The 14509-nt window shown below is 47.7% G+C and overlaps 1 protein-coding gene across 4 annotated transcripts in view; it reads right to left on the bottom strand.

Annotated features, from left to right (window-relative positions):
- The window catches only part of NSUN7 (NOP2/Sun RNA methyltransferase family member 7), a 117163-nt gene that overhangs the window by 13340 nt on the left and 89314 nt on the right, over nt 1–14509 (bottom strand). For all 4 annotated transcript variants that reach the window (XM_068278478.1, XM_068278475.1, XM_068278476.1 and 1 more), the window contains 3 exons: nt 13216–13359; nt 11168–11269; nt 5991–6108 (listed from right to left, as the gene is read on the bottom strand). In XM_068278478.1, the coding sequence (XP_068134579.1) occupies nt 5991–6108; nt 11168–11269; nt 13216–13359 (364 nt within the window). The remainder of the gene's footprint in view (nt 1–5990; nt 6109–11167; nt 11270–13215; nt 13360–14509) is intronic.

Below are 14509 nucleotides of genomic sequence, written 5' to 3'. Positions count from 1 at the left end.
GCAGCGGACCAAATTGTGACACCTCCACGGCTTGCAGGCAGGCCTCCTGCCACCTCCTCTCCTCCTGCTACATGCTCTTCGCTGTCCTCCTCCTCCTTGGCTGAGTGGCAGTTCTCCTCTCCAGCTACACAGCCCCAGCTCCGCAGGGCCTATGCTGCATGCCAGGTACGACGCTGTCACGCCATCTTAGACATGTCTTGTCTCAAAGCGGAGAGTCACACTGGAGCAGCTCTCCTGGCTGCTCTTAAGAAACAGGTGGATGAGTGGCTGACCCCGCACCACCTGGAGATAGGCAACGTGGTGTGCGACAACGGCAACAATCTGCTTGCCGCTTTGCATATGGGGAAGCTGACACACATACCCTGCATGGCACATGTCATGAATCTAGTTGTTCAAAGATTTGTGGCAAAGTACCCTGGCTTAGCGGATGTCCTGAAGCAGGCCAGGAAGTTCTGTGGGCATTTGAGGCGGTCTTACACAGCCATGGCACGATTTGCAGAAATTCAGCGGAAAAACAACATGCCGGTGAGACGCCTCATTTGCGATAGCCCGACTCGCTGGAATCTGACCCTGCTCATGTTCTCCCGCCTGCTAGAACAGAAGAAAGCCGTCACCCACTACCTCTACAACTACAGTAGAATGAAACAGTCTGGGAAGATGGGGATGTTCTGGCCCGACAACTGGACACTGATGAAAAATGCATGCAGGCTCATGCGGCCGTTTGAGGAGGTGACCAACCTGGTGAGCCGCAGTGAGGGCACCATCAGCGACTTAATTCCCTACGCGTACTTCTTGGAGCGTGCTGTGCGTAGAGTGGCGGATGAAGCTGTGAATGAGCGTGACCAGGAACCGTTACGGCAGGAACAGGCATGGGAACAATTTTCATCAGACCCAGCTGTTTCCTCAACACCTGCGGCAGCACAGAGGGGGGAGGAGGAGGAAGAAGAGAAGTCGTGTGCAGAAGACGAGTCAGACTCAGAGGATGATGAGCAAGGTGTTTCTTTGGGGGAGGAGGAGGAGGAGGGGACAGCGGCAGGAGAACACCCGCAGCAGGCGTCGCAGGGGGCTTGTGCTGCTCAACCTTCCCGTGGTATTGTTCGCGGCTGGGGGGAGGAGGTTGACTTACGTGACGTCACTGAGGAAGAGCAAGAGGAGATGGAGGGTACTGGATCCGACTTTGTGCAGATGTCGTCTTTTATGCTGTCCTGCCTGTTGAGGGACCCCCGTATAAAAAACCTCAAGGGGAATGAGCTGTACTGGGTGGCCACACTACTAGACCCTCGGTACAGGCACAAAGTGGCGGACCTGTTACCAACTCACCGGAAGGTGGAAAGGATGCAGCACATGCAGAACCAGCTGTCAACTATGCTTTACAATGCCTTCAAGGGTGATGTGACAGCACAACGCCAGCAAGGTACCACTGCCACTAATCCTCCTCCCGTGTCCACGCAGTCAAAGACAGGACGCTCCAGCGATCTCATGGTGATGTCGGACATGCGGACGTTCTTTAGTCCAACGCCTCGCCGTAGCCCTTCCGGATCCACCCTCCACCAACGCCTGGAACGGCAGGTAGCCGACTACCTGGCCTTAAGTGTGGATGTAGACACTGCTGTGAACAGCGATGAGGAACCCTTGAACTACTGGGTGCGCAGGCTTGACCTGTGGCCAGAGCTGTCCCAATTTGCCATCCAACTTCTCTCCTGCCCTGCCGCAAGCGTCCTGTCAGAAAGGACCTTCAGCGCAGCTGGAGGCATTGTCACAGAGAAGAGAAGTCGCCTAAATCACAAAAGTGTTAAGTATCTCACCTTTATCAAAATGAATGAGGCATGGATCCCGGAGGGCTGCTGCCCGCCCCAAGACTAAGTCAGTCCCCGCACACACAGCATCTCTGCCTGCACGCCGTGTGACTGGCTGCCTGGGCTGCCCCAAGAAGACTAAGTCGCTCCCAGTCCCTCCACACAGCATGTCTGCCTGCAGGCCGCTTGACTACCTTCTCCGCCACCACCAACAGGGTCCGGGACTCCAGGCGGATTGCTGAATTTTTTAGGCCGCTGCTAGCAGCGGCCGCTGTAATAATTTTTCTGGTGCGTGTACATGACTGCCTAATTTTTCTGGCTGCACTGCGGGCAGCTGCAACAACAAAAGAAAAGGCATGTACATGCGCCCATTCCCCTTCGTGATCATTACCTTGCCGTGGTGAAGGGGCTTGCGTATCACAATGAAGCAATGACCGGCGCCTAGATGAGTGTCTCGGGGGGCACACAAAAGATAAGGTCATTGCTTCATTGTGGTCAGACCAAATTTGATCAGCTGGACAGTCACTGTTCTGTCATTCAGCTACATCAGCCAGGCGACCATATGGGCTGTAAAGCCACCAAAACCTGCACTCTCGCCATGGTGCGCACCAGTCCAGCACGGCCATCACTACACAAACAGCTGTTTGCGGTGCGTTACACGGTGAGTTTGGTGTGTCAGTGTGAAGCAGTACCTTAATTACACTACCTGATTGATGTATACACATGCAAGATGTTTTAAAGCACTTTAGGCCTGTCATTTAGCATTCAATGTGATTTCTGCCCTTAAAACGCTGCTTTGCGTCAAATCCAGATTTTTCCCCGGGACTTTTGGCATGTATCCCACTCCGCCATGCCCCCCTCCAGGTGTTAGACCCCTTGAAACATCTTTTCCATCAGTTTTGTGGCCAGCATAATTATATTTTTTTTTCAAAGTTGGCATCCCCATTGAAGTCTATTGCGGTTCGCGAACTTTAACGCGAACCGAACGTTACGCGAAAGTTCGCGAACCCGGTTCGCGAACCTAAAATCGGAGGTTCGGCCCATCTCTACTGTACACTATGGCTGTATTCACATTGTTCGTGATGCATAATGCACACCTTATAATGTGTGTGGACTCGGGACACTGTGCCCATTATACCACACACGTTAAATTACAGCCTGCATGCAACGAGTTACAATAACGTAATCCATCACAACGCAGTGATGTGGACATCCCCATAGAATCGTATGGGCAGTGAGTTAACATGCACCCTATGGCAGACACAAACACACCCGTCCGTACCAGAGCTTTTATTGGCTTAACATGGTAGAGTACATAAACACTTAGGGCCCTTTCACACTAGAGGGCTTTTTCAGCGTTTTAAACGCCACGGCCATAGTTGGCGTTTTCCAAGGTAAAATGAAAGTCCATAGACTTCTATTTTACCTTTCACTGTGTTTTGGAGTGTTGCGTTTTGAAGCTCCCAGGAGCTTTTTTAGGGCTGACCGCGGGGTTTCTCATTACAATTGATAGTAATGTGTTGGCGTTAAAACGCCTTCAAAACACCTGCAGGCAAAACGCAGCGTTTTAGCCTTTTACCGCTGCCTGTAGTGTGAAAGAGCCCTGAGAGGCATCTGAGGAAGGAACCTGAAATATCTGCCTGACTGCCACTATGTACTTTTATTAGCATATGCCATGATAGGCTAATACAAACTGACCACTGAGGCTGGGTTCACATATGACATAGCATGAAAAAGTAGCATTTTGGATGGTGCATTTGCAATTTGCTATTGCGTTTTTACAGCGTTTTTGCTGCATTTTGCATTTGCGTTTTTTTTACCCAGATGCGTTTTCCATACGTTTTGTGTGTGTTTTAATGTGCTTGCGGTTCGCTAATGGAAAATGCATATGTGTTTTGTATGCATTTTTTTATTTAATTTATGTAAATCACTAGAAAGACAACATCTTTACTTTTTAATAAAAAAACGCATGAAAAAAACACATGAAAAACACAATGCATATGCGTTACCATAGACTTTTTTTATGAGCATTTTGGCAGCCAGCCTGCATATTATGCAACACTACCAGCATTTGCAGAACGCTTACTGTAAATCGCAAGTGAAACGCTGGTACTTCTACGACCCATAGACTAACATTGCTGCATAAAACGCAGCATTTCCCGCTCCTCCCGTATTTCTGCCATGTGTGCATCCGGCCTAAAGGAGAAGAAAGCTGAGCTCCGGAACTTGTATTGTTTGTATAATGCATGTCATTTCCGTATCGTGTGTTATATTAGGCACACTTGCATTGTGTACACAACGCATGCATTGTTTGTATAAAGCATGTTATGCCATTTGTGTATTGTGCAGGCCCAAATTTACCTCACGGAAGCCTAAAGGCACAGATGTCCTGGCACCTTAGACTTTGCCCTCTATGACCCTACAAACCCCCACTGAACCGCACCACAAGTGTACTGGCTGCCCCAGCTGTCACTCCTCCCTTACTTCCCTTGCCTGTCATAGGTAGCTACAGATGTCCATTAGTATTCCGTAGCCAGAAGTACCCTCAATATTAAGTTGGGAAGGAAGGAGGGAGGTTCTCGGGAGGGGAGCGAGCCGCCTTTATATTATCAGGTGTCTGTAGGCACATGCCTACAGTGCCTTACGGTATATCCGGCCCTTGTAATGTACGTTATATTAGCAATGCATGCATTTTGTGCATCATGCAAGTTATGCTATGTGGGCAACATGTGCTATGTTACTTGTGTAAAGACTAGTACATTTGCCATGCTTTGTCTGTGCACTGCAGTTATACCAGGATTTAGTGACTGAACCCCATCATCTGTACTCAGCTGAATACAGGGCCGGCCCTAGACTTTTTGCCGCCTGAGGGAAAAATGATTGCTGCCGCTGCCCCCCGCCCCCCCCCCCCCCCCCACTTGGGGAGGACCGCCGCCGAGCTGGAGGGGTAGCGGGCAGGGCGGGGGTATTGGGCCTAGCGGCGGGGAGGAGGGGTCGGACCCCCCCCCCTCCCTCGCCTGGGTCCCCCGTCCTCCGCTCCCTTCCAGCCTTAAATAGATAAGAAGCGCAACTCGTAAGAGGCAGTGGGTGGGGAGAACTCACCTCTTCCTCGCTCGATACAGCGTGCGCTCCACTGACGTCCCTTCCTGCAGCACCGTCCACTTACAATACAGTGGGCGGCGTTGCAGGAAGTGACGTCAGTGGAGCACACGCTGGATCGAGGAAGAGGTGAGTCCTCCTCGCCTACTGCCTCTTACGAGTTGCGCTTCTTATCTATTTAAGGATGGAGGGGAGCGGAGGACGGGGGACCCAGGCGAGGGAGGGGGGGGGGGTCCGACCCCCCTCCCCGCCGCTAGGCCCAATACCCCCGTCCTGCCCGCTACCCCTCCAGCTGGGCGGCCGGCTCCCCGCACCCACCGATGGGCGGATGCCGCCCCTAGAAATTTGCCGCCTGAGGCAAAAGTTTCACCCCGCCTCATGAGCGGGCCGGCCCTGGCTGAGTATGAACAGGTCACGTTTCCAGTGAGCAATAAGGCAGGGAACACACTTGACTTTCAGTTTTCCGCGCTCGTTTTTCTGCATACTTTTTCTGCACACCAAGTGTGTTTCCATGCAGGAAAACGTGCGCGGTTTTTTCCCAGCAGCTGATGTAATTGATACAAAAAACTGACAAAATGTGCAGAATCAGGATGCAGAATGTCAGTTTTTTTTCTGTGTGCGAACAACACAGTAAGTGTGCATACTGATTAACATGAGTTCTCAGTATGTGCAGAAAACACGCACGAAAACAGTCAAGTGTGTTCCCTGCCTTAATGACATCAGGCTCCAAGAAAGGACTCACCTAAACACTCTTCTCACCTGCACAGGAATCTAAATGGCAAATATGGATAAAGCATAAGGCCTTCATTCCTTCCGTTTCTGTTTCCAGTTAGGGCTCTTTTACACTTAATGCGTTGGTATGCGTTAGTGTGCGTTAGTACGCGGTAATACACGTTTTTCACCATAGCAGTGTATTGTGAAAAAGATTTCAGTTAAAACGCATATTGTGTGAACTGTGCCATAGGAAAACATGGGCATTACTTCAAAAATCAGTTTTCTTTCAGTTATAACTGAGAGCAGCTGATTAAGTGTAAAAGGGCCCTTAGCGTGTAATTAGTCATATGAGATAAGTACAGATATGGAAACTATACTCACCTGTATGCTTGTCCTTTGATTCCTTCCATTTTGAACTGGAGGGCCTGATTGATGACCCCCTCATTTTCCTCTTCATACACCGAGCATGTGCAATACACGATGGCCTGCACTTTACTGACTGCAAATAGAGCATATCAAATAGAAATCACAATGCAGCTCTGAAGGTCATTTTACTGTGCTCAAAGCTCCTATTCAGTCTGAACTTAAAGAGAAAATAATGTAATAAAAAAAGTGCTTAATTTTTACAATAGTTATGTATAAATGATTTAGTCAGTGTTTGCCAATTGTAAAATCTTTTAAATCCCTGATTTACATTCTGACATTTATTACATGGTAACATTTTTACTGTTGGCAGGTGATGTAGTTGCTGCATGCTTTATTGGCAGTTGGAAACAGCTGTAAACAGCCATTTCCCACAATGCAACAAGGTTCACAGACAGGAAACTGCCAGGAGTACCACGGTCCTCAGAGTTTCTTGTGGGAGGGGTTTCACCACAATATCAGCCATACAGCACCCCCTGATTGTCTGTTTGTGAAAAGGAATAGATTTCTCATGTAAAAGGGGGTATCAGCTACTGATTGGGATAAAGTTCAATTCTTGGTCGGAGTTTCTCTTTAAACTTCCATTGTACAGTAGAGTCTCGGTTATCTGGCACCGAAGGGGATCAGCTGATGCCGCATAGGTGTGCTTTCTGGTTGCTTGTAACTCAATGTTAAATAAAATAGGCCTAACTAATACAATACTATACCCCACTCTATATACATTCAATGCACTCTGTATTAAATGTTAAAATCCTGTAATGGAAAGTATATTAAGATTGGGGGAGCCATGGAACCCACTGTGTTTAAGCACAATAGAGCCCACAAACCGCTACGATGTTGACCTTCACCACTGAGTGCTGCCGGCGATTTGTGCTGGTTGTTATAGACTGCTGGTTCATTGAGCCCCGGATAACCGCACTGGAAGCTGGCAGATACGGGACTCCGGGAGGTTGTCGGGAGGAACAGACCAGGCAGGTGGTTGTAACTTTGTATGACGAAAGATGATATATGAGAAGATGATACAATGAAAGTTTCATTTAGACTAAATAGGGTCTTTAATGTAAATTGGGACCCATTCATAAAAGGCATTTCCCCATCCCCAGGTCCACCAGAAAAATGGTCCCCAGCACAAAGCTTCTCAATAAGTGGTCCATTTATCCCAGGGGACACTTGTGTTAGCCTCAGTGGGGTATTTAAACCTGCCACATTAAGGGGCATGTAATTATCAAACAGTCAAACCCACTGGTACTTACGTAACATTTCACAAATAAAGTGACTCGTTTTACCTAGGTAATGCACGCTATGAAAGTAGTGTAATATGCATTATGCAAGTAGTATAATGTGCGGTATACTAGCAACAATTATTTGCACAACACGGACAACGTTACTATAAGCACCAGTATTATTGCCATCCGCTACCTGCATACAGTGGGATGCGAAAGTTTGGGCAACGTTGTTAATTGTCATATTTTTCCTGCATAAATCGTTGGTTGTTACGATAAAAACTGTCAGTTAAATATATCATATAGGAGACACACACAGTGATATTTGAGAAGTGAAATGAAGTTTATTGAATTTATAGAAAGTGTGCAATAATTGTTTAAATAAAATTAGGCAGGTGCATAAATTTGGGCACTGTTGTCATTTTATTGATTCCAAAACCTTTAGAACTAATTATTGGAACTCAAATTGGCTCGATAAGCTCAGTGACCCCTGACCTACATACACAGGTGAATCCAATTATAAGAAAGAGTATTTAAGGGGGTCAATTGTAAGTTTCCCTCCTCTTTTAAATTTCTCTAAAGAGTAGCAACATGGGGGTCTCAAAACAACTCTCAAATGACCCGAAGACAAAGATAGTTCACCATCATGGTTTAGGGGAAGGATACAGAAAGCAGTGTCAGAGATTTCTGCTGTCTGTTTCCACAGTTAGGAACATATCAAGGAAATGGAAGACCACAGGCTCAGTTCAAGTTAAGCCTCAAAGTGGCAGACCAAGAAAAATCTTGGATAAACAGAAGCAACGAATGGTGAGAACAGAGTCAACCCACAGACCAGCACCAAAGACCTACAACATCATCTTGCTGCAGATGGAGTCACTGTGCATTGTTTAACCATTTGGCGCACTTTATACAAGGAGATGCTGTATGCAGAGAAAGCCTTTTCTCTGCCCACAGCACAAACAGAGCCACTTATGGTATGCTAAAGCACATTTGGACAAGCCAGCTTCATTTTGGAATAAGGTGCTGTGGACTGATGAAACTAAAATTGAGTTATTTGGGCATAACAAGGGGCATTATGCATGGAGGAAAAACAACACAGCATTTCAAGAAAAACACCTGCTACCTACAGTAAAATATGGTGGTGGTTCCATCATGCTGTGGGGCTGTGTGGCCAGTGCAGGGACTGGGAATCTTCTCAAAGTTGAGGGACGCATGGATTCCACTCAGTATTAGCAGATTCTGGAGACCAATGTCCAGGAATCAGTGACAAAGCTGAAGCTGTGCCGGGGCTGGATCTTTCAACAAGACATCGACCCTAAACACGGCTCAAAATCCACTAAGCCATTCATGCAGAGGAACAAGTACAACATTCTGGAATGGCCATCTCAGTCCTCAGACCTGAATATAACTGAAAATCTGTGGTGTGAGTTAAAGAGAGCTGTCCATGCTCGGAAGCCATCAAACTTGAATGAACTAGAGATGTTTTGTAAAGAGGAATGGTCCAAAATACCTTCAACCAGATTGCAGACTCTCTTTGGAATCTACAGGAGGCGTTTAGAGGCTGTAATTTCTGCAAGAGGATGATCTACTAAATATTAATTTCATTTTTTTTTTGTGCTGCCCAAATTTACGCACCTGCCTAATTTTGTTTAAACAATTATTGCGCACTTTCTGTAAATCCAATAAACTTCATTTCACTTCTCAAATATCATTGTGTGTGTGTCTCCTACATGATATATTTAACTGACATTTTTTAACGTAACAACCAATGATTTTATACAGGAAAATCATGACGATTAACAACGTTGCCCAAACTTTCACATCCCACTGTATAGCAATTTTACTGCAGTTTGGAGATTAGACCCCTAAATCAGTCCTAGCTAGTCTTAAAATTCAAAAAAAAAATTAATGAATTAATCATATATTTGAAGTCATAATTTAAAGTGCTAACTAAACTAAAATATATTTGTCAAGGGTTATTTGAAATAATGTCATCCTCAAAAGAGTATACTTTAAACATCTTTCATAGAGGGGTGCATGCTGTAATCATTCGGAAAGACACAACTTTAACAGTCAGCTATGCAATATCTCACAGTTCTGATCACCTTGGACGTCTTGTATTCAGAAGCATATTTATAAAGCAGTGAATTCAGGGTCAGACAGGCGAAGACTTGCTCTAAAATCTTAACTGCTCTATTTCTGTGCCTAACTATACTCTTACAACAATCCAGCGCCTAACTTTAATTCTGACCCTGCAAACTGCCTAACACTAACCCTAAAGCCGCATCTACACGCGTAGATGCGGCTCCGATCCGGCGGCTCGATTAGCCGCCGGATCGCCTCTTCCGCGTCCCCGCGCGTGCCCACCGCGTCCCCCGGATTCGATTCCTCGCTCGTCCCCGCCGGCGCCGCTTATCTTCTGCTCGATTCCCTGCCATTGTCCCCTCGCGGGGAACGAGCAGGGAATCGGCGGTGCGGAGATCCGTCCTGTCGGATCTTATCAATCGATTGATAAGGAACATCGGAGCCGCATCTACGCGTGTAGATGCGGCTTAACCTTCCTGCAGCTTAATCTTAACAATTTAATAATCTCTAATGACAGCCTGTCTGATATATAATGAATCCTATCTTATTACATTGCTTTCACCAAACCAACATTGATAAGCCTAATCTGTCCTTAATTCTCAGAGACCCATACATCTAAGGGCTGAACACACTTGCTTCTGTCTGCTTCTGTGCTGATTTCAGCAACACATCAATGATAGGCCTGGAACCCACTACAAGTCGTAAATGGCAATTGCTGGCGTTTTGAATTAGCGTTTTGAAAGCGATTTTATGATTTTCGTAGCAATTTTAAAAAGTGTAAGCTTTTTGCCAGCGATTTGTGATCACGATTTGTGGTTAGCGATTTCAATTCTGATTTATTTATTTATTTTTACAGTTTGCAGAAATTCAGTAAACCCCTATGTGTAGCGATTCATTAGCGATTTTCCAGCACTTCAATACTTTACTTCGGAGCGCAAATGCTCCCAAAATGCTGCATGTCCTGCGATTTGTGATTCCTCTAATCGCAATCACTCCAGTGGAATCAGTCCTATCCACTTAGACCTGTTTTTTGCTGTACGCTCCATATTTATTGCCTGATGAAGCAGGGTCATGCCTGCGAAACGAGTTACAACACTGATTTGTGGAGTATGTTAATAAAACTACTTTGTTTTGAAATACAACAAATACAACCTCCTCTAACTTTTAACCTTTTTAGCTAATTTTATTATTTTGGTGCCTATGTTCAATTGCAATGTTTTAGGAATATTTGGGATGAAAATCTTCAGCATGCGCCCCCCATCCCACCTCCCAACTTGCTGGCCTCCTCTTACAGCTTGTCTGATTCCTGTTATCTTTCTGCCAGCCCTGTAGGGGGGACTTTATGCCTATCATTTATTCTCCACAGGGCACAACAGGTTTTTCTGCTACCAGCATGAGCAGCATAGAGGTGGAAAACGCGTTATACAAATTTTATGTACTTTGGAAATGAGCCAAATCGTCTCCTTTAAAGTAAAAGTGACAGGATTCATTAACCCTTTCTGGACCAAAGTAATTAACAAGATATAAATGGGATGACGATTTCAGAGGATCAGCAGGATGTCAGGTAACTGTCTGCCATTGTTTAAAAGAAAATTAAAAGGGTAGCCTCCATATCCCTCTCAGTTCAGGTGTCCTTTAAGAAGTCCTTCTCCTGGGATTCCAATGTCCATAATATTTATAACTGACGATGAACTTAACCATGTTCTGAGGCCCACCACTGCTGTGGTGTTGTCATGATATGTTGTAAAGACATCACATGCTATATCACAGCCTACAGTAAGTTGTAATACGCATGTAAACAAGACTGTGCCGTAGTGTCACACTTACATTTCATAGCATGGTTTATCTCGGAGAGCTGCTGTTTGGCCAGATCACTCAGCTTGTCCACCGGCACAGAGCCTTGGGAGAGATCCTGCAGCAGAGAGGTGTCTGTGTGTGGAGGAATTCAGTTATCCCAGAGAAGCAACAGAAGCACAGACTGTTCACACAACGTGCATTAAAACAAGTCAACAACTGACATATAATTCTGAGTGCTCTAAACAATTATGAAAACACAATGATGAATCTCTGTAAAACCAAAAAAAAAATCCCAGTAATAACATTGAGGAGCTTTTCATAACAGCACTGAAAACCTGCATTGCATTACCCTTTCTTACTTCAAGGGACCCTCTCCATCTTCACAGCTGCACTCACCTCTGGGCACGAGCGCAGCCGCACTCCCCTCTGGGCGCGACCGCAGCCGCCCCCCCTCTCTACACGAGTGCAGCCGCACCCCCCTCTCTGCACGAGCACCGCACCCCCCTCTGCGCGCGAGCACAGCCACTCTTCCCTCTGCGCACGAGCACAGCTGCACTCCCCTCTGCGCGCGAGCACAGCCGCACTCCCCTCTGCGCGCAAGCACAGCCCCACCCCCCTCTGCGCACGAGCACAGCCGCACTCCTCCCCTCTGCGCACGAGCACAGCCGCACTCTCCTCTGCGCACGAGCACAGCCGCACTCCCCTCTGCGCACGAGCACAGCCGCGCTCCCCTCTGCGCACGAGCACAGCCGCGCTCCCCTCTGCGCACGAGCACAGCCACGCTCCCCTCTGTGCACGAGCACAGCCGCGCTCCCCTCTGTGCATGAGCACAGCCGCCCTCCCCTCTCACTCCCCTCTGTGCACAAGCACAGCCGCCCTCCGCTCTGTGCGCGAGCACAGCCGCCCTCCCCTCTGTGCACGAGCACAGCCGCGCCTCCTCTGTGCACGAGCACAGCCGCCCTCCCCTCTGTGCACGAGCACAGCCGCACTCCCCTCTGTGCACGAGCACAGCCGCACTCCCCTCTGTGCACGAGCACAGCCGCACTCCCCTCTGTGCACGAGCACAGCCGCCCTCCGCTCTGTGCGCGAGCACAGCCGCCCTCCGCTCTGTGCGCGAGCACAGCCACCCTCTCCTCTGTGCGCGAACACAGCCGCCCTCCGCTCTGTGCACGAGCACAGCCGCCCTCCCCTCTGTGCACGAGCACAGCCGCACTCCCCCCTGTGCACGAGCACAGCCGCACTCCCCTCTGTGCACGAGCACAGCCGCACTCCCCTCTGTGCACGAGCACAGCCGCCCTCCGCTCTGTGCGCGAGCACAGCCGCCCTCCGCTCTGTGCGCGAGCACAGCCACCCTCTCCTCTGTGCGCGAACACAGCCGTCCTCTCCTCTGTGCGCGAGCACAGCCGCCCTCCCCTCTGTGCGCGAGCACAGCTGCTCGCCCCTCTGTGCACGAGCACAGCCAGCCGCCCGCCCTCCCCTCTGTGCATGAGCACAGCCGCCCTCCCCTCTGTGCGCGAGCACAGCTGCTCCCCCTCTGTGCACGAGCACAGCCAGCCGCCCGCCCTCCCCTCTGTGCACGAGCACAGCCGCACTCCCCTCTGTGCGCGAGCCCAGCCGCACCGTGCATGCAGGAGTACTGTCGCTCCTACGCAGGAGCACTATAGCCCTTGGTACCTCAAAAGCATTAGGGTACTTAAAGGGACTCAAAGGGAAAAAAAAACCTGCTACTAAAATTAACCAATGCTAAATACATACCTCCCAGTGTTTATAATTAAGAAAGAGGGATGGTTTTGAGACCCCCCCCCCCCCTCCACTGCACCTCTAAGCATGCATACCACAAGAATTCAAAAGCAAATCGCATAGATTTTATCATTCAGTCCACACTGGCCCTTTCTATCATCATTAGTTTTCCTTCATAGTAACATTAGAAAATAATAATATGCATTTTATTGCAAACTGGTGGTTCGTCCATCTGTTCAGTGATTTGTGGGACAAAACGGTTGTCCTATTTTAGGAACTGTGTCCACAAATGTTGAGCCAGATATGTGCTTCAACACAATTGCATAAGTGAAAATTACCTCCATGTTCATTTAAAATGAAATCCACTGGGTTTCCGATGCCCGATACAGAGCACTGCGGTAACAGCAGGATGAGCTTTGCCTTCTGTAACCTCACATCACTTGGCTCAATGTCAGTGAAACTCTCCTTCAGCATCTTGATGTCTGTAAGGAAAAGGACTGAAGTTAGAGTGAGAAGTTGTCAGGATATACTCTGTATGGATTCGCAGTATGTGATTTATCAGCACTGATACGCTGTATGTGTGATTCACACCCAGATGAAGAGACTGCAGACAGCAGAGCAGCTGCTGGAAATGATGCCAAGACTAGTAAATACAGAGAACAGTCATCACTGTGGAAGTTACTAATAACACATAGAGGGAAGCACATTAGTTTATGGTTGGAAAATACTCACGTTTAGCCACAGTATTTAACAAAGATTATGTTACATTAATTATGCATAAATATAGTTGTGCAAAATAGTGCACCAGTTTGTAAATTCTCAGCAGCCCCAGCCGATGTGAGAAATACGCTGCATAGACCACAACACTAATTGTGGTTATAGCAGCACCCAATAGCCAATGGCAGGAGGTGATGAGTATAGCCAGGGTGCCGGAGGGATAAAATGCGGCAGATATTGCGGCGTAGATAGTGGAGGCGGGGGTGAGTTACCGGGTGTAAGTGTTAGACGTAGGTGGGCTAGGGGGGTTGTTAGGATTAGGTAATGGGGGTTAGCATAAGGTCCCGTTTACACTTAATCAGTTGGTACGCGTTTTTTTCCTTCTCCGTAGCAGTGCATTGTGAAAAAGATTTCAGTGAAAACGCGTTAAGTGTGAAAGGTGCCATATGAAAAACATGGGACTTACTTTGAAAATCAGTTGACCATTTCAGTTATAACTGAGAGCAACTGATTAAGTGTAAATGGGGCCTTAGGCTTAGATAGCGGCAGGGTAGTGTTGGCTGTAGCTAAGGGGGTATAGCTTAGGCTTAGATAGCAGTACGTTAGGAGTAGGTAAGGGGGGTAAGCTTTAGGGTTAGATAGCGGTAGTCTACTGTTGGCAGTAGGTAAAGGGGGTTAGCTTTAGGCTTAGATAGCGGTAGGCTAGTGTTGGCAGTAGGTAATGTGGTTAGCGTTAAGCTTAGATAGCAGTATTATAGTGTTAGGAGTAGGTAAGGGAGACTAATGTTAGGCCTAGATAGCGGTAGGTTAGTGTTGGCAGTAGGTAATGTGGTTAGCGTTAAGCTTAGATAGCAGTATTATCGTGTTAGGAGTAGGTAAGGGAGACTAATGTTAGGCCTAGATAGCGGTAGGTTA

Source organism: Hyperolius riggenbachi, chromosome 1 (genome assembly GCF_040937935.1).
Source record: "Hyperolius riggenbachi isolate aHypRig1 chromosome 1, aHypRig1.pri, whole genome shotgun sequence".
NCBI classification, from domain to species: Eukaryota; Metazoa; Chordata; class Amphibia; order Anura; family Hyperoliidae; genus Hyperolius; species Hyperolius riggenbachi.
Note: the sequence above shows the minus strand (reverse complement) of the source record. Positions and strands in the feature narration are given on the sequence as shown.